At 47.1% G+C, this 27,128-nt stretch overlaps 1 protein-coding gene across 4 annotated transcripts in view; it reads left to right on the top strand.

Annotated features, from left to right (window-relative positions):
• Plekha2 (pleckstrin homology domain containing A2) overlaps positions 1-26,633 on the top strand; it is a 60,593-nt gene extending 33,960 nt beyond the window's left edge. For 3 of the 4 annotated variants that reach the window (XM_052162214.1, XM_052162212.1, XM_052162213.1), the window contains 9 exons: positions 5,092-5,140; positions 6,864-6,961; positions 8,160-8,300; positions 8,833-8,979; positions 10,095-10,163; positions 10,487-10,557; positions 15,303-15,366; positions 23,861-23,938; positions 24,491-26,633. In XM_052162214.1, coding sequence (XP_052018174.1) covers positions 5,092-5,140; positions 6,864-6,961; positions 8,160-8,300; positions 8,833-8,979; positions 10,095-10,163; positions 10,487-10,557; positions 15,303-15,366; positions 23,861-23,938; positions 24,491-24,853 — 1,080 coding nt within the window. In that variant the 3' untranslated portion in view covers positions 24,854-26,633. The remainder of the gene's footprint in view (positions 1-5,091; positions 5,141-6,863; positions 6,962-8,159; positions 8,301-8,832; positions 8,980-10,094; positions 10,164-10,486; positions 10,558-15,302; positions 15,367-23,860; positions 23,939-24,490) is intronic. The other variant, XM_052162215.1, reaches the window with a different exon arrangement.
• Positions 26,634-27,128: the final 495 nt, after the last annotated feature.

The raw sequence follows: 27,128 nt of genomic DNA, 5'->3' as shown, positions 1-27,128 counted from the left end.
GAGGGGTTGGGGAAGCATTTTTTTTTTCCCCAGCCAGTGAATATAATCTCCTGCTGAATCATGGTTTATAAACGCAGCTCGGAGGAGGTTTTCAGGAACCTCTGCCTCGTTGGCTGCGTTTTTAGAAAGGATGACCTGACTTTCAGCCCTTCCTGAGACAGGCGAGCACACACAGCCGCACGGGTCTTAGCAAAACCCACAATGGCCCCCGAATTAGGTCACCGATCGCTGAGTACCTTAACTCCAGCTGACCCATTTCTAGAACAACCCAGGCCCTCTTCTGTCTGTCTGTCTGTCTTTTTTTTTTTTTTCATCCTTAGGTCACTCCCAGGGTCAAGTGTTTGCACAGTGTGAGACAGACTGGTTGGTTTTGTCCTCCATCTCTGGAAGGCTAGTATAGAGGAGATGGGGCTGGCATGGTAGAGGTGGGGTGGGGGTGCAGAGAAGGCTAAGGGTTGGGGGAGGGCGCTGTCCTCTGGAGGGGCAACTCTGAGATGGAAGTTTTTGTCTCCAGGGCATAATGACCACAGAACCAGTATGGTTGAGCAAACTGGAAAATATCTGAACCTGGCCCATGGTATTCTCTGGCCCATAGTGTTCCCTGGCCCATGGTATTCCCTGGCCCATGGTGTTCCCGTTGCATTAAAGCCTTCTGTCCCATTCCAGAGCCCTTCACACACCAGCCCCCAGTTTTACTGGACCTATTTTGTGAGGGCTTCTTATAGATAACAGGTCCTCCAAAAGTGTTGGCTATTAACTATTTGTGTGTTGTGGGCCGGGTGTGGAGGGGTATAGACACTCTAGAGCAGTGGTTCCTAACCTGTGGGTTGTGACCCCTTGAGGTGCTGACCGACCCTTTCGCAGGGGTCACCTAAGACCATAGGAAAACACAGATATTTACGTTACGGTTCATAACTGTAGCAGAATTACAAATAGGAAGTATCGAGAAAATAATGTTATGGTTGGTGGCACCACAGCGCGAGGAACTGTATTTAAGGGCCGCAGAGTTAGGAAGGCAGAGAACCACTACTCTAGAGAGTCCACTGAAGAACACTGACGAATTTTTCAGGTGAATATGCTTACATGTGTGCCAACTTGCAAGACCTCCAAGGACTGTGTTGGTGCGGTGGCTTCCTTACTTTGTAGCGGGACACTTTCTCCCCTCACACTGGAGCACACTTTTGAGTTCTCCAAGGGTTTCTTCTGCTCTTGTCCTGGGTGCCAAGAAGCCTCACTTCCGGCCAACAGCAGACAGGGTGTGGCTGGCCCTCACAGTGCCCCGGTACTGGGGTTGTTACTGCATCTGATAATTGAAAGCTCCCAGAACTGTCCGGGTGCCAAGTGGCTCTTCTGCGTCACTCGTGGGGGGACCCCAAGAGTAGTCTCTTCTTCACCCCAACCCTCTCTTGCTCTTGGCGTGCTCACAGGACCTGCCAGTCAACCACTGTTGGGCAGTGACTCAGTTGCGGCTGCCCTGTGGTGTGAGGATGCTTGTGCCTGGGTGCCCTCACTTGAGTCAGACTGTTGGATGTCCTTACCCACCTGTGGCCGCACTGCTTCCTGTAGGACCTATGCTCTTCCTGTGTTTGAAGATGGCTGCTACAGCCTGACACTGTCACCACCGGGTGGAAGGTAGATGATGGGGGAGGGGGCTGTTCAAGCCTCTGGGGGCAGGCCGTGAGGGACAGAGGCCAAAGTCAAGAGTTCTGTATCAGCCCTTGTCTGTGGACATAGCCACAGGTGGACAAATTTATTTTCCGTGCCTGCTGCCCACTGTGTCAGTGAGAACATTTACCTTTTCATGCTGGCGTTACTAAGAGAGAAAGCGATCTGTGGAATTTCCCAACGCTGGTCTACAGCTAATCAGGACAGACCTGGGATCAATCTCATTAGTTTGGCAATGAATTACTTTGCCCAACAACACTTCCATGCCAAGCCACGCGGCTGGGGCACACTGTGAATGTGCATGCATAGGGACCTCCCGACTATAAAGTGCGTACACGGATATGAACGTGCAGAAAGCCTTGTGCTTGGAAGCTCTGGCTCTCACAATAACTGCATGGGTAGCATTTTCCCAGGCTGACTAATCTGCACAGTGAGCATGATCATTTGTAATCCATGTAGGGTCAAAGGGTCAGCCAGTGGCACTCTGCCCAGCTGGTGATAAATAACGAGTCTCTCCAAGAAAGGGTGATGCTCCAGACAAGGTAGAGGGTCTTAGGGACTAAGCTTTTCCAATGCCATCAAAATTGACAGCTGGATGAGAAGGAAGCTGGGAGGTAGGAGGCTTCCCAGGGGCAGAAAACAATAGCTCTGTGACACTCAGGGTTAATGCAGGAACCCAGCACCGCACAGCCCAGCCCAGTACAGCCCAGCACAGCACAGCACAGCCCAGCACAGCACAGCACAGCACAGCACAACACAGCCCAGCCCAGCCCAGAACAGAACAGCACAGCACAGCACAGCACACACAGCACAACACAGCACAGCACAGCACAGCACAGCACAGCACAGCACAGCACAGCCCAGCACAGCACAGCACAGCCAGCCCAGTCCAACACAGCACACACAGCACAGCACAGCACACACAGCACAGCACAGCACAGGACAGGACAGCACAGCACAGCACAGCACAGCACAGCACACACAGCACAGCACAGTACAGCACAGCACAGCCAGCACAGCCCAGCACAGCCCAGCACAGCCCAGCCAGCCCAGCCCAACACAGCACAGCACACACAGCACAGCATAGCACAGCATAGCACAGCACAGCACAGCACAGCACAGCACATACAGCACAGCACAGGCAGAAGACTGGAGGTTGCTTGGGAGCACAGATGCTGAGGGTCACAGGCAGGAAATGAGTAGCTGCAAATCAGCAACTGGCTTGGACTGTACCCCAGGAAAACAAGATAGTTCAGGGCCAGGACTGGCAGCCTCCTAAATGCTACCTGTGAAGCATGCAGGCATGACTCTGTCTGGTTGTCTGTCTGGGTGCCTCTTCAAGTTTTTCAGAACTTTCTTAGGCCACTTGGCCTCTCCAGCTCACTTTAGGGTTTCCTTATCAATGCAGTGGCATGAATGCACACACAACTCTACATAGTCTCTGTCTCTCCCTCCCTTGGTCATATTCTGGGCAGCCTTGGATTCTGTTAGTGTGAAGGTCATCAGCAGATGCAGTCCTTCATCTTTGTGCCTTCAGAAATGTGACATCTTGGGTTTTAAATACTTGTCACTGAGGTTGATGTAATGTTATACAGACATTCAATTATTAACATTTTTTTAATGTTTGAAGTTAGGCAGTTTTAGGTCATATTTTAAGTAACTAATTGATTATTATTATTATTATTATATTGTGGGGAGTGTGATTTTATTGTGTGTGTGTGTGATTTGTTTTAAGATGGGGTCCACCCACGTAACCCAGGCTAGCCTGAAACTTACTGTGTAGCCTAGGATGACCTGAAAGTCAAGATCCTTTTGTGCCAGTCTCCCAGGTGCTGGGATTACAGATGCATGCTGCGTCACCTGACATAATAGTCCCTCCTTCACAAGTAGATTCTCCATGGCAGTGTAGCCAGATCCCTTGCTTACACCGATGTATTTGATGCTTCTGTTAACTCCATAGGAACATGACTTGGTCATTCCTTTCTGGACAGATCATCTAATGGAGGTCACACACCTATGATTTGAGACTAATTCTAAAACAAACCCCTACTATTTATCCTTTTGATATCATATAGGGTATGACCTCAGTTCCTGGTTGAGTATTTGGGGCAACCTTATTCTGGCTAAGGAATCAGGGCAGGTCTCTTGGAAGACTTTAGGGTTAAGAGCAAAAGCCTAGAGACCAGTGTGCCAATCATGGTTAGATCTTGGCACCTGTGAGCCTCAAAGAGACATCACTTTCACCTCAAGACTTTAGTCCTTGCTTCTAATTCCTAGTCCCAGAGTCCAGAGAGGAGAATAAGACCGTGAAAGATAGAAAGGGGACTGAGAGCCAAGGGGACTGAGAGCCAAGGGGACTGAGAGCCCAGCGTCCAGGGTGGAATGGCGACTCTACATGGTACATGATAGGTGCCACATCTCTAGGAATCCCTAATGAGTGGAATGGGTGGAGTTCCCCAGTATGGCTGGACCAGCATCCGTTTGGTGGATAATCACCACATCTTTGTAGGTGGTTATCAGGAGCATGAACCTGAGTGCCCTGGGCTCCCATGCAGATACTCAGCAGAACCCATACAAGAGGCAGGACAGTAAAAGCTAGGTGAACTGCACCAGTCTTCCTGTCTCCACCAGGCCCTGCTCTTGAATATACCAAAATGAGCCCACTCATCTGTCAGCTGCTCTCTGGGCTGCTAGAGAGTTAGTTGCCTTTGTTCACGGCCAGCATAGATTAACTAGGCCTTCGGACACCATAGCTAAATGTAGGAGTGCCTACCGTTCCCTTCTGCTTTGATTAGAGTTTGTACGCCCTAAGCACCTTCAGTTGGGAGACTGTTCCGAGAAAGGCGTTAGCTCTTGAGAGCATGGTATAAATCTGCTGGAATGAACGGGACTCTCCTAGATCTTGAGGCTCAGAGAAAATCTTGTCTGGACCCAGAGTCTTTTAGAGTGTTCTCGCAGAGACAAAAGTTACTACAGACATCAGCATACCAGTTACGTGGGTGGCAGAAGAAGTTCTAACAAGCATCCTTAGATGGTTGTTCACAGCCTGAGGGCTGTGACCCCTTTGGGAGTCACATGACCCTTTCACAGGGGTCACTTAACACCATCCAACATGTCAGATTTTTAACATCATAATTCATAACGGTATGAATTACAGTTATGAAGTAGCAACGAAATACGTTTGTTGTCACCACAACAGGAGGAACTGAACATTGAAGGGTTGCTGGGTAAGGAAGGGTGAGCATCCCTGCTCCAAGCAATAGGACTGATCGTGCCAGTTTCTTAAGGGATGGAGGCAAGACTCTCAATTATTGGTCTTCAAATATGTTTGATATGCTCTTTCTATGTATGAAACATTTTCAAGGTAAACATTTTCCACACCAATGGAAACACACTCATGTCTCTCTTTGTCTTTATTTGATACAGGTGAGCGTAGCTACTCCAAAGCAGAAACCTAAAACTCCATTCTGCTTCGGTAAGTACTGAGCCACAGTGGTTTTTTCCCATAGAAAACTTGTGATAACTTCTTTTCTGTGGAAGACAGCCCTCTGATCCCATGGGAACTGTATCTTGTATGTATGAGTTGCTTAGATAATAGTGATGTTTTGGGTCTCGAGTAATACCCCGAGAAGATTTTTAATAACTTGCAACCAGGCACACAGGGACCAGCAGCATTTGAGCCAGGCTGGCTTCTGCTAGCCGTCTGCCTCCTGACCTTCCTTTTTCTCCTTCCCCTTCTTTCCTCCCCCCACCCCCATGCCGAAGCTGGCCTGGAACTGTGCCTCTGCTGCACCCAATCCAGTGTGCTGAGATTATGAGCTGAGCTGTATTTCTGTCTAAGGTGGATAGAAAGCATCTAGGTAAACGTTTCTGGGAGCCTTCACTCTAGAATTGAACAGTGATGTGCTCAAGATATGATGAGGTCTGAGAAAAGGGGGAAAGGCAGGGAAGACTTAAAATGAAGGAAGGGATATGGAGGGTCTCAAGATTGCTGGATGAGTTGCAGCTGGGCGGGGGGGGGTTAGTGGGAAAGGTGCACAACCACTCCATCAATGCCGGGAGCCTGTCTACAGTTGGTCAGTGAAAACACTCAGTCACTCGCTAACTAGCCCTCACTCTGAGCAAATGCTGAGGCATTTCTGTGTCCAGGGAGGCTGAGCAGGAGCTTCAGGGAGGCAGAGCCACTTCCTGCTTTGTCACAGCACGTTCTCAGCACATAAGATGGCTGCGGGCACATAGTGGGTCCTCAATAAGTATTTGTTATATGAATGATAGTGAGTTCTTTGTCTCCTCGACAACGGCTTCTTGACTTCAGACTTAAGCTAGAGGGATGAAGTTCCCCAGCTCTCCCTTCTCCCAACTTGAGGTTGGCTCTCTCTTTTTTCCTGTTCCTTCCAAATATCATTGCTAAGTGTAGAATTTAATTTTGTGGTCTTAAATTTTGTGGTCAACTCATTTAAAGATATATTAGTGGGCTGGAGAGATGGCTCAGTGGTTAAGAGCACTGACTGCTCTTCCAGAGGTCCTGAGTTCAAATCCCAGCAACCACACGATGACTCACAACCATCTAGAATGAGATCTGACGCCCTCTTCTGGTGTGTCTGAACACAGCTACAGCGTACTTACATACATAAAATAAATAAATCGTAAAGCCTTCCGTACTGGGAAGGAGTGGGACTGGATCCAGAAGAAAAAAAAAGATATATTAGTGATAATAATGAAAATCAATCAATCAATCAATCAATCAATCAGAGGCAAGCTGTTGATTAAGGAAATGCCCATTGGGAAGAACAGCTTGAAAATGAGTTCAAGGCTACAGGTCTCAAGCAAGTGTTATTCCATTTTCCAGGCACAGATGAGACACGATCATACTGGTAGAAACAAGCTCTAGGGTCCCAACTAAACATACCAGCAGGCCTGTGCTTCAAGTGTCTTACTGGTGGCAGAAGAGTAGCTTTGTTGCCACCAATAGTTCATCGAGGCCACTATTAATGCCAACATCATTTGGTAGCTGATGGATGAGTTGTTGGGGTCTGCTGCTTCTCACTGTGCTTGTGACTTAACACCATGGGTGGGTTCTTGATCATCCGAATGGCCTTCCTGGGTCTTGTGACCTCAGACACCCTAACTTTCTGGGCTCTCATGATCTCCAGATTCTGACTCGATACCTTCTCTCTCCTTCCCTGTTACTTTTATAGTCATCAATGCCCTGTCTCAGAGATATTTTCTTCAAGCCAATGACCAGAAAGATCTGAAGGACTGGGTAGAAGCCTTGAATCAAGCCAGCAAGATCACTGTATGTACACCTTCTGTTCTCTCTGGTAGGGAAAGTGGACATCCTGGCTCTTGACCTCAGTGGGAAGGGGCAGAGCTCAGAAGGCAGCAGGGCCTTGCCCCAGAGCCTGTGAAGACCCGCTCTCTAACCTCCTCTCATCCATTGGCTGACAACTACAAGTGAACTTGAGAGTTGGGTTCTGAATCAAGTTCAAGAGGAAGTTTATGGAGTCTCTTTTGTGCTTCCTGGGAGGGCTTCTGTCAGCCATGTCCTGGGTAGTTGTGGGATACTGCTGATTCAGTGCTGCTTTAGGGTTGGAAAAGGGATTGCTGACAAGAAGCAGAGGTTCAGGGAAAGCCATGTGAAGGAACTCAGGTCTGTTTCTTTCTAGTTTGGGGGATATTTTTTTTAGTTGGGCCTAGAAATATTTGTTCTGTGTGTATGTTACATATTTATACGTGTTATGTTTATGTGTGCATGTATATGTGTGATATACATGTGTATATATGTGTGTGTAAACATGTATGTATATGTGTATATAGGTGTGTGCACATGTACCTATGTGTGTATGTATGCGTATGTGTACATGTGTATATCTATGTGTGTATGTATGTGTATATGTGCCTGTATGTGTGTATCTTTGTGTGTATGTGTGCATATGTGTACATGTGTATATCTATATGCATATATGTATATGTGTATATGTGTCTGTGTGTATTATGTGTATGTGTGTATATGTATATGTGTGCAAGTATATGTATATGTCTGTATATGCATGTGTGAATATGTATATGTGTATATATACATATGTATCTGTATGTCTATATTTGTACATGTATATATATATAGTATATGTATCTATATATGTATATGAGTGTATATATACATGTATGTGTATGGTGTGTCATGTGTATGTGTGCATCTATGTGTATGTGTATATATATGTATATGTGCTTGTGTATATGTGTATAATTTAAAGGAAGTATCTGTGTGTGTGTGTGTGTGTGTGTGTTTGTGTGTGCGTGCCTGTGTGTGTGTCTGTGTGAAGGGGGTTACTGACTGAGTTCCTCAAATTTGGGTTTGGATATCCATGAAAGAGCTGGGGAGAGGAGGAGAGTGTTCTCATCATAGTTCAGTAAATTCGCTTTCCATTGCTCCCCACATTCTATTGTGGTTCTGCGTTCTTTCTAAGCTTACTATTTCTCACTGTTCTTCCTAGGTTCCCAAGGCTGGGACAGTACCCTTGGCCACAGAAGTTCTCAAAAACCTAACAGCTCCTCCTACCCTAGAGAAGAAGCCGCAGGTGGCCTACAAGACTGAGATCATTGGGGGAGTGGTGGTACAAACACCCATCAGCCAGGTGCTGCTGCTTAGGGTGCCGGGTGGGGGCAGTGAAGACATGTGCATTGTGCCCAAGGACCAGCACATGGCCTTAGGATGGGGGAGCTAGTGAAGGAGGTGACCAGGAAGATACAGTGCAGGGTGGATGTGTTCAGTGCCAGTGTAGAAGTTGGAGCCATGACATCATGACATCTTGAGGATGTGTGGCCTCTGTGCTTTTGCTTAAGACCCAGGCAGCGAACAGTCATAAAACATAAAGGAAATGGGGCTGAGGGAGGCAGTGAGACGAGACACAAGTCTACAGTCCCATTTGGGTGCTTGTGCCTTCTTCGGTTCTTTGTCATCTCTCCTTCCTCTTCTGGGTCTCTCTAGTCAGCGGCTTGCTTTGGGAAAACACTCAGTAGAGCATCGGCTAACTGGGGGCAAAGTCAGTTTTTAGTTCTTTGACTGACATTATACCAAAAAGACCAGGGGTGTTGTGGGGAGGATGGGAGGAGCCGGGCTGCACAGAGGATTGGCTGGGGTATTAACAGTGCTGCATTTCCTTGTAGAATGGTGGGGATGGGCAGGAAGGGAGCGAGTCAGGGACTCACGCCTTCCTGCGAAGGTCTCAGAGCTACATCCCCACGTCAGGCTGCCGTCCTCCCACCGGGCCTCCCCTCATTAAGAGTGGCTACTGTGTGAAGCAAGGGAACGTGGTGAGTGCCAGCACAGGGGCCACACTGGCGTGCTAGTGCTGCTGGGGTCCAGTGGGCGTGGATGTAGCAGAGGAGAATGAGAGGAAGGCCTGTACCCCTCTGTGTTAACCGCTGCTGGGAACTAGCCATCAATCCCCCAGAGAGCTTGCCTCTGGTGGTAAGCCTCACTGCATTCAGACTGATGCAGTTTGCAAACTGATGGTCAGATTTCCCTCCTATTTCCCTACTCTTGCTCCTAAGATGATGAGCTGATGTAGTTGTCTTAGTCAGAGTTTCTATTGCTACAATGAAACACTGTAACCAAAAGCAACTTGGGGAGGAAAGGGTCTATTTGGCTTACACTTCCACATCATAGCCCATCACCACTGAAGGAGGTCAGGACAGGAACTCAAGCAGGGCAGGATCCTGGAGTAGGAGCCGATGCAGAGGCCACAGATGGATGCTGCTTACTGACGCGCTCTTCATGGCTTGCTCAGCCTGCTTTCTCATAGAACCCTGGACCACCAGCCCAGGGATGGCACCACCCACAATGGCCTGGGCTCTCCTCCGTAAATTACTAATCAAGAGAATGCCTTACAGACTTGCCTGTAGCCCCATTTTATGAAGACATTTTCTCTCTCTCTCTCTCTTTTTTGTTTTTGTTTTTGTTTTCGAAACAGGGTTTCTCTGTATAGCCCTGGCTGTCCTGGAACTCACTCCGTAGACCAGGCCAGCCTCGAACTCAGAAATCTGCCTGCCTCTGCCTCCCAAGTGCTGGGATTAAAGTCATACGCTACTGCCGCTCGGCGAAGGCATTTTCTCAATTGAGGTTCCCTCCTCTCGGATGTATTTAGCTTGTGTCAAGTTGACATAAAACTAGATGGCACAGTCGTAGCTTCTGGCGGCGGCAGAGAAGGACCCTCGGGTGCTCTTCAGGTCACTGGGAAGATGGGGGCTCAGGTGGAGGCCTGGGACTTTCACTGACTTCACACTTCCCATTGTTCCTGTTCTTTGTCCCCGATGAAGATGGGAGCCTGGCTTCCATGGTGCTGGGTCTCTGGGAATTTTCTGTGACAACACCAGCCCTGGCTCTGAAGACCTATCTTTGACGTGTGGTTCCTTATTTGTCTTTTCAGCGGAAGAGTTGGAAACGGCGCTTCTTTGCCCTCGATGACTTCACCATCTGCTACTTCAAGTGCGAGCAGGTAGGTACTAGGTTCGGGTCCTCCTGAGAGCGTGCATGAGTGGAAGCCAGACCCACCTAGACTTCCAGGCTACTTCTTGTCTTATCTCTGTCCAACCTGCGTCTCTTTATGATGCTATTGTAAAAGGACCTGGACTGCGGCCAGCGTCTGTGCAGTGAGCTACTGGGGGGGGGGGGGAGGTGGAGCCTTCTCGGTAACAATTATTTTGAAACCAGGTTGGTTTTAGCCAGTCTTCTGAGAGAGGGGTGTTGATGAACTAATTGGCGTGGGTCACTGGGCCGTGCACATAACCTCATTTGACCATCTTCTATCTTTCCCATCAGGACAGAGAACCTCTGCGCACCATACCGCTCAAGGATGTTCTCAAGACCCATGAGTGTCTGGTCAAGTCTGGGTAATTGCCTGTTCCTGTTCATTTTGAAGAGAGCCTCTGTTCGTCATCTTGGAATCTTCATGTGGTACCCTTTTAGAGGCTCTGTTGAAGAGCAGTGGCTCTCAACCTGAGGCACACAGTCCCTTTGGGGGTATCAAATGACCATTTCACAGAGGTTGCCTAAGCCCATCAGAAAACACAGATATTTATATTATGATTCACAACAGTAGCAAAATTACAGTTATCAAGTAGCAGTGAAAATAATTTTATGGTTGCAGTCACCGCACCGTGTATTAAAGGGTCACAGCATTAGAAAGGTACAGACCCACTCACTGACTTAATGCCTCATAACTGATGCAGAGTTAAGATTGCCCTGGACAAAGTGCCCTCTTCCCATTTCCCTATCTTGCTCCCATGATGTCTGTGTGTTAACTTCTGGTGACAGCAGAGAATGGTGCTTAGGTGTCTCTCAGGCAGTAGAATCAGGTCCTGGGTGTCAGGAGTGAAGGAACCCTTCTCCTGATTTCACACCTTACCCCAGCCTGAATGTCTCAGGCCTTTCCGCCTTTGTTCTTGGTGTCCCCATGAACATAGGGGTGACTCACAGCACCCCTGTTGCTACCACTTGACAAGCAGAAGGAGTATTTTTAATTTGTTCCTCTTTCCACTAGGAAAGGCACCTTCTGAGAGCACTGCCTAAGATGATCTATACAGGAGAATGTCCCATCCCCGTTCCTAAATTCAGACCCTGTGTGAATCTTTGTAGACCCCCAAGCGTATCTTCCTGGTCATGAGTTTATAGTCTGCCAGACGGTGTGTTTGTATCTCTCCTTTCTGTAGGTCATAAGGACAATCTATCAGCAGTAGGCATCCTGCTCTCCTGTGAAAGTATCGCACAGCCCTACATAAGCGCACACACTGTGGGGCCCAGTGAACCCGGGCAGAGATGCTGTACTAAGAGTTTCAAATAGCGGTCGGGGTGGGGTGGGGTTAAAGACTAGGGAGGCTCCTAGGGATAATTTGCATTTTGTGAAAGTAGCCATAGATATTGTCCTGAGTGTGGCTCTAGGGGGCAGAACTTATCTCGATTAGATCTTGAGAGATGCCCAGTTGCTCCTGAGCCTGGAGGGCCCATGTAAACAGGAGGCTACTTGGACAAACCAGGGCAGCTTGGAGGGGGGTAGGGTAACATTCAGGCTGAGAGTCTTGAAAATTCCCCCTACTGCTACGTCTACCCGAGTCAAACTGAATTTGAGTACACGGGAGGTGAAGTCCATGGGGAAGGTTGTGGCTTTGTGACTTCAGCTCTGTTAGGTGGTGTAGCCTCTCTGGGACCTTTAGGGGGAATTCAGGACAGCTGTGAGCAACGGTAGCTATTGAACTCGATGACATTGGGGGCAGTGGATAGAAAGGGGGAGGGCTCCCTCCTTGGTTGAGTTCACCTCCTCAGTGGACTCTGGGACTTTGTGCATTTGCATGAATAATCTAGAAGGTCAAAACGTTTAGCACTATGTTAGCTGGTTTCCTATTGCAGCTTCAAGACATCATGACCAAAAGGTGAACTGGGAAAGAGAGGACTTACTTGACTTATACTTCCATGTCACTGTTTATGATTGAAGGAAGGCAGGAGAGAAACTCAGACAGGCCAGGAACTTGGAGGCAGGAGTTGAAGCAGAAGCTGTGATGGGCTGTGGCTTACTGGCTCATTCGCCATAGCTTGCTCAGCCTGTGTTCTTACAGAACCTAGGACCACCTGCCCAGGGGTGGCCCCACCCACCATGGGCTGGACCCTCCTCCATCCATCACTAATTAGGAAAATGCCTTGCAGGCTTGCCTACAACCCAATCTCACGGAGGCATTTTCTCAACTGAAGTTCCCTCCTCTCAGATGACTCCAGCTTATGTCAAGTTGACATAAAACTATTCAGCACAAGCCCAGAACAGAGCTGTCCCTACTCAGAAGCTGGGCAAGTAGAAGTACTTGTTGGTAGGATTTATTTCGCGTGCTCTGCATGGTTCGAGCTGCTTTCAATGGCTATACAGACAGATCAGCTCAGTCAGCATCTTTTTTTGTCTTGGTTTCACACTCAAGGACTGACCTTTATAGTCCACATACCTAAGACTTTTTCTCACCATGGAGTTTGGGCCAGGTCTGTGTACTCTACCCTGCCTAGAGGGCATGCCACTCTGTGTTTTCATTCTCTAAGACATTTCTGCCTGGGACCAGCCCTCCCTGGCACAAAGCTCTCTGTTGGCATGGATTGTCGTCTTACCTGCACCTGCTCTCACCTCCTCTGCTGCTTCTCTTGGTAGTAATTGGGTCTCTACTCCTTATACAGTCCCTATAACGACTAGACGCACACAGGTGGCCTTGACCACAGAAGACAACTTCAGCCCCTTTGGAATTGTGTCAGCACTGCCTACCAGATCCTTGTCCCCTGCCTTGCAGGGGCCAGGATTTCTCTTCTAAAACCCACACCCAGATTGAAGTCTGTTTTTCTTTTCCTTTTTTTTCTCTTTTCTTCATTTCCTTTCCTTTTTGAGACTATAATTTGATAACAGCGTTTCTACCTTTCCTTTTCTCCCTCCAAGCCCTCCCATGCCCCCTCCCTGATCTCCACCACATCCCTGGTCTCTGTCTCTCTGTCTCTGTCATCTCCCTGTCTCTCTGTCTTTGTCTCTCTCTGTCTCTGCCTCCCCGTCTCAGTCGCTCTATTTCTGTCTCTCTGTCTGTCTCAGTCTCTCTATCTCTGTCTCAGTCTCTCTATCTCTATCTCTCTGCCTCTGTCTCTTTGAAGCTTATTGTTTTGTTTGTTTGCTGCTAGGCGCGCTATCACTAAGCTCTACCCTAGCCCCAGAAGCAGATCTTTTTGTTGTTGTTGTTGTTGTTGCTCCAATGAGGGAAACTAGATTTTAAATTTATTTTACCCGAACATACAGAGGAGTAGGTTCCATCACAGCGGTCTCACACACACTTCAGTTTTGCTGACCCTTGTCCCCCACTCTTCGCCCACAGTCATCTCATTCTGCACCCCCACCCTGCCTACAACCTCCTTTCCCTCCCCTTCACAGTTCCCTCTCATAACATGTTTTTGGTCAATTTGCTTCTTGATCTATCTATACGGGTGGATGCTTGCCCGCACATGTGCTTGTGGAGGTCTGAAGACAACTTGAAAGGCTTTGTTCTTTCCCTTCACCATGTCAGACTAGGTGGCAGTTAGCCGGGCCCTTTAACCGCTGCGCCATCTTGCCTGCCCTCACGGTCCCCTATCTAGTTTCACAGCCTTCTATTCCCCCTCACATACATGTTTACTCATGTATAAAAATTGAAGCCTAGGATCGACATGTGAGAGAAACATGGGATTAGCCTTTCTCTGGCTCAATTACCTTGCTTCATATAAAAAATTTTCAGTTCCATCCTCTTTTATGCAAACTCCATAAATTTTTCTCTTTCATTTTCTTTTAAAAATTATTTCTTTTTTATTTTTATTTTTTTGGTTTTTTGGATTTGGTTTTTTCGAGACAGGGTTTCTCTGTGTAGCTCTGGCTGTCCTACAACTCATTCTGTAGACCAGGCTGGCTTCGAACTCTTTTTTTTTTTTTTTTAGTTACTTATATGTATGTAGAGTATCCGTATGAGTGTGTTCCGCATATGTACAGGTACCTGTGGAGCCAGAAGAGGGTGTCAGGGCCCCTGGAACTGGAGTTACAGGGGTATGTGAGCCTCCTGATATGGGCGCTGGGAATTGAACTTATGTCCTCTGGGAGAGCAGGAAGTACTCTTAAATGCTAAGCCAACACCTTTATTTCTCTTTACAACTAAACAAATTCTATTGCATGTCATTCATCTGCTGATGGACCTCAAGGTTGATATCATTTCCTTGCTATTTTGAGTAGTGCAGTGATTGCCTGGGGTGTACAAGCATCTCCCTGGTAGGATGTAGAGTCCTTTGGGCTTATGTCAGGAGTAGTAGAGGTCACATATGGTGGCTTTATTTTTAGTTTCTTGAGGAACCTTCAGACTGATTTCCATAGTGGCAGCACTAATTTATACTCCTCCCCTTAGTGAGTAAGGGTTCCTCTTTCCCTAGCCTGCATTTGTTATCTTTTTGCTGTGGGTCATTCTGACTGGCATGAGATGAAATCTCAAAATAATTTGAATTTGCATTTCCCTGATGGCTAAGGATGTTGAACAGTTTCTTGGGAAGCAAATCTTGGGCTGCTCTCAGTTTCTGACTCTTTTCTTAGGTCCTTGTCCCCTGGGCCCTGGGCAGTGAGGCAGTGAGCAGGAACTCACTGTGGGCGGAGCCACTGCTGGGGGAGGGACAGGGTGGGTTGGGGAAAGCTGCCGCTGGGGCAGGGTGGGGTGGGGTGGGGGTTCGGGTGGGGGGGAGGCTTTAGAAATGGGTTCTGATCTCCAGTACCTTGGACAGACATAGCATTTACAGTCTCTAAGCCTGGGGCTTCGTTATTCTCAGGAAGGAGAAAGTCTTGAGTTGCATTAGTGGGTGATTCTGAAAACTGTAGGAAATAATGTGAAAAGAAAGTTCTCGCTGGGCGGTCGTGGCGCACACCTTTAATCCCAGCACTTGGGAAGTAGAGGCAGGCAGATTTCTGAGTTCGAGGCCAGCCTGGTCTACAGAGTGAGTTCCAGGACAGCTAGGGCTACACAGAGAAACCCTGTCTCGAAAAACAAAAACAAAACAAAACAAAAATAAAGTTCTCACAGTGCCCGGTGTAATGGTATATCTCTCTTTCCTTGCCTAGGGATCTCTTAATGAGGGACAACCTGTTTGAAATCATAACCACCTCCAGGACGTTCTACGTACAGGTAAATGTCCACCCTAAGACCAGCGTTCCATCTCTGTGAACGTGAATGGGTACTTCTCCTCCCTCCAGGAATCTTGTTTTTCTCTCCTCTTTTGCTTGGAGTTTCTCAGTGGTCAGTTTAGTACCTCAGTCAGTCAGTCAGTCAGTGTCCCATCTCATTCTACCAGAAGCTCCCCTCCTCTGGAATACCACGGCAGGTCCATCCACTGTGCGGGAGAATGCGTGCCTCTATAGCAGCTGCACTGGGCTGCAGAGCTCCAACTAAGCCGAGAAAAGGAGAACTGGTGGGTGGTTTCACTTCTGCTCTGGAGGGTATTTATAAGTCCTGCCTGTGTATGGACATTACTGTGCGCAGACAAGACAGAAGCACAGAGGGCCCTGTGCGGACACAGGTGCATAGGCAGCTGCACAGAGAGAGCCATTGTTTGGCCTCTGACCGTTCGCTTACCAGGAGCTGCCCCCCACCCTGCAGATCTGGAGCTCTCCCAATCCCTGTGAGGTCACAGCAGCTAGCAAGGCAGATTTCCAAGCTGTGCAAAAACATCCAGGGCCAAGTCCTCAGCCTGGGCTGCCTAGATGCCCACAGAGCGAATACAGGGAGAGGCCTATGTGGGGTTCCGAGCCTTAAAATATGCAGCTTTCCCAAGCGGCGTTTTAGGAACATCCCTTTCTTCTCTTCTCTTTCCCCTACTGAACACCCCCCCTCCCCCGCAAACACACACACACAAAAGGATGAGGTCTCTCTCCCATCTTCTTTTTAAAGTAACAGGTCTTGTGTCTTCACTGTTTTCTACTTAAAGCCAGAAGCCATGCCGGTGGCCTTGGGTATCTTCAGGCCATTCTCACTGGGACAAACAAGCACATTGTCAAGGAAGAGACGTCAGAGAAGAGGCCAGATCATGGAGAGAGGGTCACCTTGCTCTTAAATCTAGTTTTCTCCAGTGCCTCTTTTTTTTTAGATGCAAGGTCTAGCCTGTGCTTTGGTGGAAGTTTCTAGTTCTTGCAGTTGATATTTGTAGAGTATAGTCAAGGGTCTAGGCATGGTCTGAGGGTGGGGTCACATGGAGTTAGGCAGATGAAATCACATGCGTGACCAAAGGATTCAGGAGGAGAGAGGGCCAGGCAACAGACCGCTCCATGACAAGGGGCCTGGAAAGGGAATAGCTGCAAGGGAGGCTGAGAAGCTGTGGGCAGAGACTCACTGCCCTGCCTGCTTCCTTAGCAAGCTTATATCTGACCATTAGAGTCACAGCTAAGATGAGGACAGTAAGACACAGCTCCTGGACTTGGTCAACTTATTTAATATTTAGAGTCTCCATATGTATAAAGTAGAGATGAAAAACTCAACCCAAGCCCTTCTGATGACCTTGAAGTCTGCTTGATCCCAGGTATCACAAAGGACAGATAAGAAAAGGGCAATGCAGGACTAAAAAGGCCAAATGTGAAGGCCATGGCGGACAGTCCTTCAGAAGGACTTAGGGAATGATGACCTTAGAGGGATGAAGGCCAGGGACAAATTTGAGAAATATGGAGGAGGTCCACTCTCTAGGACTGAGACATAAATCCCAGGGCTTTGTACTGGTTTCAGTTTTGTGCTGGTTAATGACAGCCTGTGGTTACTTCCCAGGTAATATAGAGGGCAAGTAGGCTTAGCCCTAGAGTGTGTTGCTTACTCTTCTGTTACTGTGATAAAATACCATGACCAAAAGCAACAAGGAAGAAAGGGTTTAATTTAGCATACGGTTCCACAGGGATTGAGTCCATCAGGCCAGGAAATATAAGCCCTGGCAGCAGGAAGCAGAGAGAGGAAAGGCCTGGCCCTAGTGATGTGTTTCCTCCAGCCAGGCTCCACCTCTTGAAAGTTCTGTAACCTCCCCAAACAGTGAGTGTCACCAGTGAGGGACCAGATAGCGCCGGGGACCAAAGGTTCACATTTCATGAGCCTATGGAGGACATTTCTCATTCAAATTATGATACAGGGGTAAGCACGGAGTTTACTGTGTTTGTGGAACATCCTGCGGTACACCTGGTGATGACCATTGCCTAGATGATGCTTGGCATGTTAGTGCTTGTGTGGTTGGTACTCCGAGAGCCGCATAGAAGGTAGAGACTTGGGAGACAAGAGGCTCAACCAAAACTGTTCAGAAGACATTGTAGCATCTAAGCAAGGACCAGAATGTCCCTGGGTCCTCACCAGTTCTCTACTCCTTCTCTTCTGCACTCAAATTTCTAAGAAGGAAGGACACTAGCATCACCCTGAGTATATGCATAGGAAAGGTCAAGTCCATGTGTAACACATGGGACAAAGAGAGTGGTGTGTTGGAGAAGTGTGGAGGAAAAACCAGGGAATTTATTTGTTGATTCGCTTAGAAGTCACAGTTATAAACCTGTCTTAGTTAGGGCTTTACAGCTGTGAAGAGAATACCACGACCAAGGCAACTCTTACAAGGACAACATTTAACTAGGGCTGGCTTACAGGTTCAGAGGTTCAGTCCATTATCATCCAGATGGGAACATGGCAGCATCCAGGCAGGCATGGTGCAGGAGGAGCTGAGAGTTCTACATCCTCATCTGAAGGCTGATAAGAGAAGACTGATTTCCAAGCAGCTAGGATGAGGGTCTTAAAGCCCAAACCCACAGTGACACACCTACTCCAACAAGGCCACACCCACTCCCTGGCCTGAGCATATTCAAACCATCACAAACCCCATGACATATTAACAAAGTATCTTGTGAAATTAGCATCTTTCTAAAAATATCAAGAGTAGTATTGTTTTCTATTTCTGTGTAGCTCTTTAATGACTGGCCATAAAAGACAACAGAAATCTTATTCTTGCTTTAGCCTGGAATCTGTGTCCATGTGTTACTTTGAGGAGTTTGAAAATCTGGTCTTACTCAAATATGTATTTGGACAAAAGGATTATTTCAATGTGTCCTTTTAAATACCTTTCAGGTTTCTTCTTTCTTTCTTTCTTTCTTTCTTTCTTTCTTTCTTTCTTTCTTTCTTTCTTTCTTTCTTACTAGAACTTGAAAAATAGTGATTTCTTAACACTTAGGTGGAAAGTGGATTGGGAGCCTTATCTGTACATTTGCATATGCATAGTCCATACATTTGCATGTGCCTAGTCCATACATTTGCATGTGCATAGTCCATTGATCGCCTTCTGAGCCCATCCTTTCCTCTCATAGTTTGTACTTATCCTTTGGAAAATACCACTCTCACCGAGCAAGCTGTGCTGATCCTTGAAATGCTGACACATTATTATGTAATATTTTTAAAGTCACACTCATTCACATCACTAGCAGAGTGTTTGAGTAGGAAAGGATGTGAGCTCATGCAATGAGAGGTGACTTTTATGAAATTCTGATTTTCTTTAGGCGCTCAATATTGGTTGTCAGCAAAAAGAAATGATGACATTCCCTTGGCATCCCTGGCTCGTTTTTGATACAAAGTCTGCAAAATACCTGCCTCTAAATAAACCAGACTCACGGTGTATCTATGTCAGCCGCCTGTGTTAAATAAAAATAACCACATTTCTTGGGAAAGGTGGGAGAGCTCTGTTGCTCCCACAGTAGGGCCAGAGGTTTCTGTCCACTGAACCCAAGTGACTTTCTGACCTGCTCCCTCAGTCGTGCATAGTATGTCTGCATGAACCTTCTGTCCATCCTCAGGATCTAGGAGAGAGACCAGCAAGCAGGGCAAGGCAGAGAAACGAGCTCTGTGGCCGGACTCTGATGACTTCGATGTTAGATGTTGGGGTGTAGGCTCCACCTGCACTCTGTGGTCTCTCACGCTGTAGCACTCTTTGTGATTCAGGAATAGTGGCTGTTGTTGCTTAAACGTCTCGGAGACACTGGTGATCAGTGGCTAGCTGGTGCTGTATCACTTATTCCTCCATAATTTGTGCCTGCTCTCCAGTCTGTCCATAAGGAGACAGGAGCTTCAGGGGTAAATGGTCCATTCAGGATCATAAACCCAGTGAGTTATGGAGCCAGTGGAGTGGTCCTTGATACTCAAGCCTTAGAGTAATCGTCCTCAACCTTCCTGATGCTGCAACCCTTTGATGCAGTCCCTTGTGCTGTGGCGACCCCCAACCAGAGCATTCTTTTGCTACTGACTTCCTAAGTGTAATTTTGCTACTGTTCTGAATCCTAGTGTAAATATCTGATATGCGGGATATCTGATACGTGACCTCCGAAGGGGTCACAACCCTCAGGTTAAGAACCACTATGTAGAAGATGCAGTGTAGTGGACACAGAGTAGTGAATATAGCCACTACCAGAAAAATCTGCCTTTGTCCAGCTTGTGGCGACTGGTTATATTGGATGGTGGATCATGGTGTCCAGATCCAGGTAGAATTCAGGCATCAAGATGGAGGGAGACGGTGCTGCGGCAGCCTCATCAGTAGGTAGATGTTTCTAAGTTCTGAGCTAGCGTGCAAGCTGAGAGTTCAGAGCTGGGATACGGTTGTGTGGTGTAGCCCTTACTTTCAATGTGGGAAGTCCTGCCTTCAACAGTCAGCACTTCTTCAAACACAATTCGACCTCAAATCTTTGGAATACAGAGCAGAGGTCTCTTGAATAAAGGGCCGGGAGTATTGGAAGTTTATCAATAGGAGGGTTTGTGGCTAGAAGTTAGAAGGGCGATGAAAGGGCCTTCAGCTCGCTTGTTAGAACCAGGCTGCTGGGCCAGGACAAGATCCACAAGGGAGATTCAGAGTGCCAGCTGGAACTCTCGGGAAGTCACTTTGTAACTTAGACTATAAAGTAAAAGGGAAAGTTTCTTTGTTACTTAGACTCTAAGGTGATGGGTACCATCTAAAACAGTGGTTCTCCGCCTATGGGGTCACCCTTTGGTAGTCAAATGATTCTTTTGCCAGGTCGCCATTGGAAATATCAGATATTTGTGTTGTGATTCATATCAGTAGCAAAATTACAGTTATGAAGTAGCAATGAAATACTTTTATGTTGGGGTCACTGCAACATGAAGAGCTGTTTTGAAGATAGATTTTGTTGTTGTTGTTGTTTTTTATTTTGTTTTCGAGACAGGATTTCTCTGTGTAGCCCTGGCTGTCCTGGAACTCACTCTGTAGACCAGGCTGGCCTCGAACTCAGAAATCTGCCTGCCTCTTCCTCCCAAGTGCAGGGATTAAAGGCATGCAACCCCCCACCCCACCCCACCCCCATTCCCCCACCCCCCGGTGAAGAACTGTTTTAAAGGGTTGCAGCATTAGGAAGGTTGAGAACCAAGGATTTAGCATTATGCAATGCAAATTTACACAATCATCCATTTGGGGGCTCTATATAAAGATGGGAGTGGTTCACTGGGAAAGGAAGAAGTTGGGAATCAAAGGAAGAAGTAACTGCTGGAGATTCAGGTGTAACGACAGTAACCAGAGATGGATCTTGGATGTCTTCTACTGGTCTCTGCCATAACTCACTGCATGTGTGTAGTACTGGACTCATAACTGATACTCAGAAGCTCACCGGACTGCAGTAAAACCGCACATTGAATGAATTCATTTCAAAGTTCGTCCCTCTCTTCTTACGAACTGCCATCAAGGACAGAAATCAGAATGCACACAAGACCAGGGCAGGAAGAGAGGAAGGTACGCGTAGCATTTCCCCATCTATCTGTTCTGTGTTGGGCATGTTTTGGTATTCTAGGAAATCACCTCGGCTGGGTGGACCTCAGCTCTGAAATAATACTTCCTTCTTGTATGGAATCATCTGCAACATTTGTTTTCTGTTTGAATAACATTTTAAAATGACCGCATGTGTGTGTTGTACGTGTTCATGTATGTGTAGGGAACGTGCCTGTGATGGATATACGGAGGCCAGAGGAGGATGTCCATGTTTTTTTCTATTGGATGTGTGTCTCTAAAATCATTTTATTTGGTATGTACAGGTGTTTTGACCCTGCATGCACGCCTGCAGACCACATGTGTGCCTGGTGCCCTTAGAAACTAGGAGAGGGTGTTGGATGAAGTGTAACCAGAGTGACACACAGCTGTGAGCCATCATGTGGGGGCTGAGAATCAAATCCAGGTCCCCTGGGAAAGCAGCCCTGGGACAGCAGCTCTGAGCTGCTGTCTCTCCAGGCCCTCCACCTTGTTTCTTGAGACAGTTTCACACGGAACCTGACTCTTGGCATTTTGCCTAGGTTGCCTGGCCAGTAAGTCACCAGAATCCATCTGTCTGTCCCCTCCGAGGAGGTGCAAGCATTTATAGGTGCTCAGGCTTTATGTAGGTCCTGGACATCCAAACTCAGGTCCTCTTGCTCACACAGCAGCCTTCTGACTCACTGAACTCTCCCCAGCCCCATAAAACCAACTTGGAAATAAAAAAATGTAAAACAGTGGTTAAAACTACTAAAGATATTTTATAAAAGTATATTTTATACTTTCATATGGTATCAATTGCAAATCTGCTCCCTTCCTTCCTTTCTTTTTTCCTTTCTTTGACTGGGTAAATTCAAAATAACTCTTTCTCCACTCTATATGTTATCTTATTTGATCCTTTTTACAATTTAGCTAGAGCTGGCCAGTTAGCTCAGTTGGTTAGAGTATGGTGCTAATAACGCCAAGGCCCCGGGTTTGGTCCTCATACGAGCCAGTAAGAGAAGTATTTTCTTGTCAGGCACCTTTAATCTCAGCACTTCGGAGGCAGAGGCAGGCAGATTTCTGAGTTCGAGGCCAGCCTGGTCTACAGAGTGAGTTCCGGGACAGCCAGGGCTACACAGAGAAACCCTGTTTCGAAAAAACCAAATAAATAAATAAATAAATGAATAAATGAATAAATTTAGTTAGCTGCTACGTCTAGAACCCAGAAGTTTGCATGTGTCAGGCAAATCCTCTGTCACTGAGTTCCAGCCAAGCCTGCGATTCTTTGGGGTCGATTTATATGAAATTAGGAGATTAAATAAACCCATAACCGTGAAATACCTTGTGTTTGGAGATGGTCTTACTACATACCCCCTAGCTTGAAGTCAATATATAGATAAGGCTGGTCTAGCATCATCTGTCTCTACCTCCACAGTGCTGACATTAAAGGCATGTGTTGCCATGTTGGTAGAATTTCAGATTTATTTGCTTCCCTCTAACCGTAGAACAGTAAAAATAGCAACCTTACTAATACATAGAGGACTCCTTGGCCTGGGTGCTCTGCAAACAGCAGAACTTCACAAGTTACTTAGTTCTCCATTTGGTCTGCCTAGGGAATATGCCAGCTCTCCTCCTGATCTTAGAGAAAATTTGGATATCTGGATACCTGATTCTCACTGCCTTCTTTGGAGCAGGAATGCATTTGTCCTTTTGTTTGTTTGTTTGTTTGTTTTCTTGGAAAGCTACTAGATTACCAAGGAACCAGAAAGAATCAAGGGGAGAGCAAACATAAATAAATGCACCACAGGCCTTCGTCTTCCTCTTTAACCCAGTGCCTGTGCTGGTTTGTGGGTCACACAGATAACTCTGGGGTTGATGGGAAGGGATAGCAATGAAAAAGCTTGAGGGATAATGAGAACCACGAACTCCCAATGAAAACCAAAGTGGTCCTGTTTCATCCTGTTAGAATTGAAAGAAGAGTGGTTTGGGGCATGGAAAAGCACAGTTGCCTGCACACACACACACACACACACACACACACACACACACACATGGAAAAGCACAGTTGCCTGCACACACACACACACACACACACACACACACACACACACACACACACACACACACACAGGACCGTTGAGGGAAAGGGCTCAGTCTTGTTTCCCTGTGTAACTGAGCTCACCTGCATTCTTCCTTCCAACAGCTGGGAGGCGCCCAGAGACTCTGCCTGCAGGAGCCAGGCCAGCCTCTGCCTTCTCCTTCCGTGGGGAAGCTGCTGCCCCCTTCTGGGGTGAAGTGGTTATTTCTAGGAGAAATGCTTCACTGGGATTCTGCTATGGTGTTCTTCTGGCTTAGGTCTCACTCCAAGGGTGAAATTTCAGGACAGACCCAAGTAGCTTGTGCTTTGAGAAAGGAGCTGTACGCGTGGTCGTGTGCGCGTTGAAGGGTCTGCAGAGGGAGTTTGCTTTTGTAGAATTTAAAACAGGAGTCTCCTGTTCAGACAATTATGGGAGAGAGAAGGCGGGTGGAGTCTAGACCAGCCTTGCACTCACAGCTGTAGCGCTCTGAGCCTCAGTTTCCTAGGAGTCTGGAGGGGTTGGGCTGTTTTTTAGATGGGGTGATGGGTTCAGTTAGAAGTTGGGAAACTAGGCTGCTCCCTACTTTATACGCCCCTCTGTCTCTAGGGCAGCTTAACTCTGAGCAGTTTTAGTTATTGGGAGTCAAGAATGAGCTTGCAAGGGGGAAAAATGTCCTCAAAAGTCTGCAAGGCACTGGACTACATGGCTTCCAGGATCTCTTGAACTCTGATGTGATTTTATGAACTGCAGCCCAAAACTTGGAAGCTGAAGACGCGTGCCAAAAATGTGTGTACGTGTTGTGGATGTTTTGCAGGCAGACAGCCCTGAAGACATGCACAGCTGGATTGAGGGGATTGGAGCAGCTGTCCAGGCCCTGAAGTGCCACCCTAGGGTAAGTCACTTCCTTTCTCTGCTGCAGTGTCAGCTTAACGATAAATGATCTTCGAACGGGACGTGTTTCATTTGGTTATGTAGGCAGGCAGCCCGGCCCTGATTGCCGGCTCACTTGTTTTTCTCTCTCTGCTAACTTGGGCACATTTTCCCCTCCCCCCCCCCTTTTTTTTGGTTTGTTAGTGGACATGAAGTCGGGCTGGACAGAGATGTGAAGTTTCTGATGTGTCCCTACAACTCCAGCGTCAGGCAAAACACTGCAAACCGTGGAATGAATTCTGCTTACTATCTTTTTTTTTTTAATTTATGGATTTATTTATTTTTACAATAGGGGTCTTGCTGTGTGGTCCAGACGCCCTCAAGTCATCCTCCTACCTTAGCCTTCTGGGAAATTGGGACTAAAGGTGTCTATGGCTTCCATACACTTTCTTGAATCTGTAGCCAGTATCCCTGTTTGAATTGGCTGTCCTCGATGGGTACTTGAGACTTCGAGACAAACATTGGTAAGGGAAAAAAATCCGTCACTTTATTGTTCTTCTCTCTCTGTGTTTAGGAGCCGTCCTTTTCAAGATCCATCTCTTTGACTCGACCCGGAAGTTCCGGCCTTACGAGCGGGCCTAACTCCATCTTGTCGAGGAGGCGGCCGCCAGCGGAAGAGAAAAGGGCTCTCTGTAAGGCCCCCTCCGTGGCCTCCTCCTGGCAACCCTGGACACCTGTCCCCCAGGCCGAGGAAAAGCTGCTGTCAGCAGAGAACACCCCAAAGGACTCTTTATTCATGCCTAACCCTGGGGAGAGCACAGCTTCAGGGGTGCTGGCGAGTTCTCGAGTCAGGCACAGGTCGGAGCCCCAGCACCCCAAGGAGAAGCCGTTTCTATTCAACCTTGATGACGAAAATATACGAACCTCTGATGTGTGATCTGCGGTGCCGTTGTGTGCAGGAGAGACGGGGCCTGTGACTCATTTCCCCCCGCCATGGTAGAGGACAGAAGCTAATGGGACTCACAGTAGAGGGGACTGACTAGCTGGCTTTGTTTTTGCTATCATTTCCCATATTTAATTGGGAAAAGTCACTAAGTTAGACCCACAAGCATACTCCATTACCTCTTAAATACCCCCACCCTTTCCCCAGGTTTCCTAGTAAGGGGTTGGTTTTTTATACTTCCTGTCTAGAGAAGGCTAGAGTTCCAATTTCACCCAGAAGCTTTTTCCTCTTGGATTTCTTTCATAGTCTTGGTTTTGCTTCCAGTCTGTGTACAGGATCTCAGGCTAAGAACTGCTTTCATCTGCCCCTGTTTATCGGCTGAAGTCTGGGGATCAGGCAGACAGTTAGCGTCCGGACAGAAAGGCATCGGGTGAGACTCAGGTCACACAGTTTGATTGGGATCCGTCTGAAAGCTGTTGTTAGAATCTGGGGAGTGAGAGGTGAATTTGGGGATATCTACCCAGACAGCTCTTTCAGGACACCTCCCAGGGGAGCAGACGGGACCTCTTGTGAGTCATGACGGCTAATTAAACTGCTATAGCCACTTGTGGGAATCATGCCGTCCTCTTGAGGCTCCGTGACCCCAAATGCCACAGACCTGAGTGACAGAACCACCAGTCTATTTTCAGTGTCAGGCCCCGAGGATGCCCTCATCAGGGTTCGATGTTAATGATTGCAGAGACCAGACAGAAGCTTCCCTTGAAACCAAGGTGTGTTTGATAGTTAAGTGTAGAGTGGCTTTGTGTGTGTGTGTCTGTGTGTGTGTGAGTGAGAGAGAGAGAGAGAGAGAGAGAGAGAGAGAGAGAGAGAGAGAGAGCGCAGTTAACATCTTTGATCCATGTTTTCCAGGCAGGAGAATGGCTTTTTTTTTTTTTTTTTTTTTTTTTTTTGTCACAGTGAATCTCGAATCCCTGTCTCGCAGTTCTTTTAGAATGGGTGGACTTCTGTGTAATGCTGAGTGCTTGTATATTGTGTGGCCTGCTGACCCATTTGCTGTTCTATTGCGTTGCCTGTTCAGCGAAGCCACAACCACACCAAGTGGGGACCCGGCATCTGATAAGAGCCATACACTCACTAGTGAAGAGACTCAAATGTGATTTTTTTTTTTTAAAATATATTGTTCATGGAATAGAAACTGAGAATAAAGACATTGAATCAGAGGATGATTTGCTGGCTAGGAATTTCCTAGGTTCTAGGAGAGTTTAGAGGATTAGATTGCTACCCAAAATTTAGGGTGTGGCTTTTTCTCCCAATGGGCAAGATATTATTCCCAGTGCCTTTGGGGGGGGGGGGCATTTCTATCAGCCTTCACTCAACTGTGCTACCAGAAAATCATGGCCATTTCCTGCAGGGAGAGAGGACATGGTTCATTCCTACCTGTGCAGCTTTTATCCGCTAGGCAAATTAACCCTGTTTTTAATTAGAAATTTGTAGCTCAAAGAAGAGATAGGAGGCATTTTTATTTAAGCTAGTTAGCACTCTGTGTCCATAGTTAGTGCAAAAGCATAAACAGCATAAAGCTCTACAGGGTGAGAGGAAGCGTGCTCTTTCAAATGTGACTGTGACCCTGAATCTGGCGCCACGCTGAAGACTCCTGGGCCCCCTGTGTGGGAGCTGTCCCACACTTTAAGTTTGGCTTTGTGATCCTGATGTTAAAAACAAACAAACAAAAACCAATGGGCTTCTTTCTCTTTCTGTGTGTCTCCCCCCCCCCCCCCCCCCCAAAAAAAAACCTTTGGTTTTCAGGGTTCAGGGATTATTTATTTATGAATGAGTAAGGTTACAACCTACTTCAGAAGTCAGTGCCCTTTGTCTCTGCTTAAAATCTTTCCCCCAAGAAAATTCTTTGGCTGCTCAACAGAATTGCTCAATGTGAAATGAGGAAAATAAATCAGGAACTACTGCAGGCCCTCGAACAGACCCTGGCTCATGGGAATGATGTCATCTTTTGGAGTTTTAAAAATGGCAACAAATTTGTCTGTCTCTCTCTTAGAAACTGTTTGTTTGGTTACTAGTGCTGAATCCACCGACCTTACAGAAAGTCAATAGATTTCAGTACATTTTGAGATTGTGTTAGATTAAAACACAATGCAGTTTATATTATGTAAACAAAGGGCAAGCACAGTGACCCTAACCAGCCAACACATGAGACGTCCAAGTTAGAACACTGCTGACATCGGTGCCAGGAAAATATAATAATCTTTGTGAA

Source organism: Apodemus sylvaticus, chromosome 18, assembly GCF_947179515.1.
Source record: "Apodemus sylvaticus chromosome 18, mApoSyl1.1, whole genome shotgun sequence".
Classification (NCBI taxonomy): Eukaryota; Metazoa; Chordata; class Mammalia; order Rodentia; family Muridae; genus Apodemus; species Apodemus sylvaticus.
Note: the sequence above shows the minus strand (reverse complement) of the source record. Positions and strands in the feature narration are given on the sequence as shown.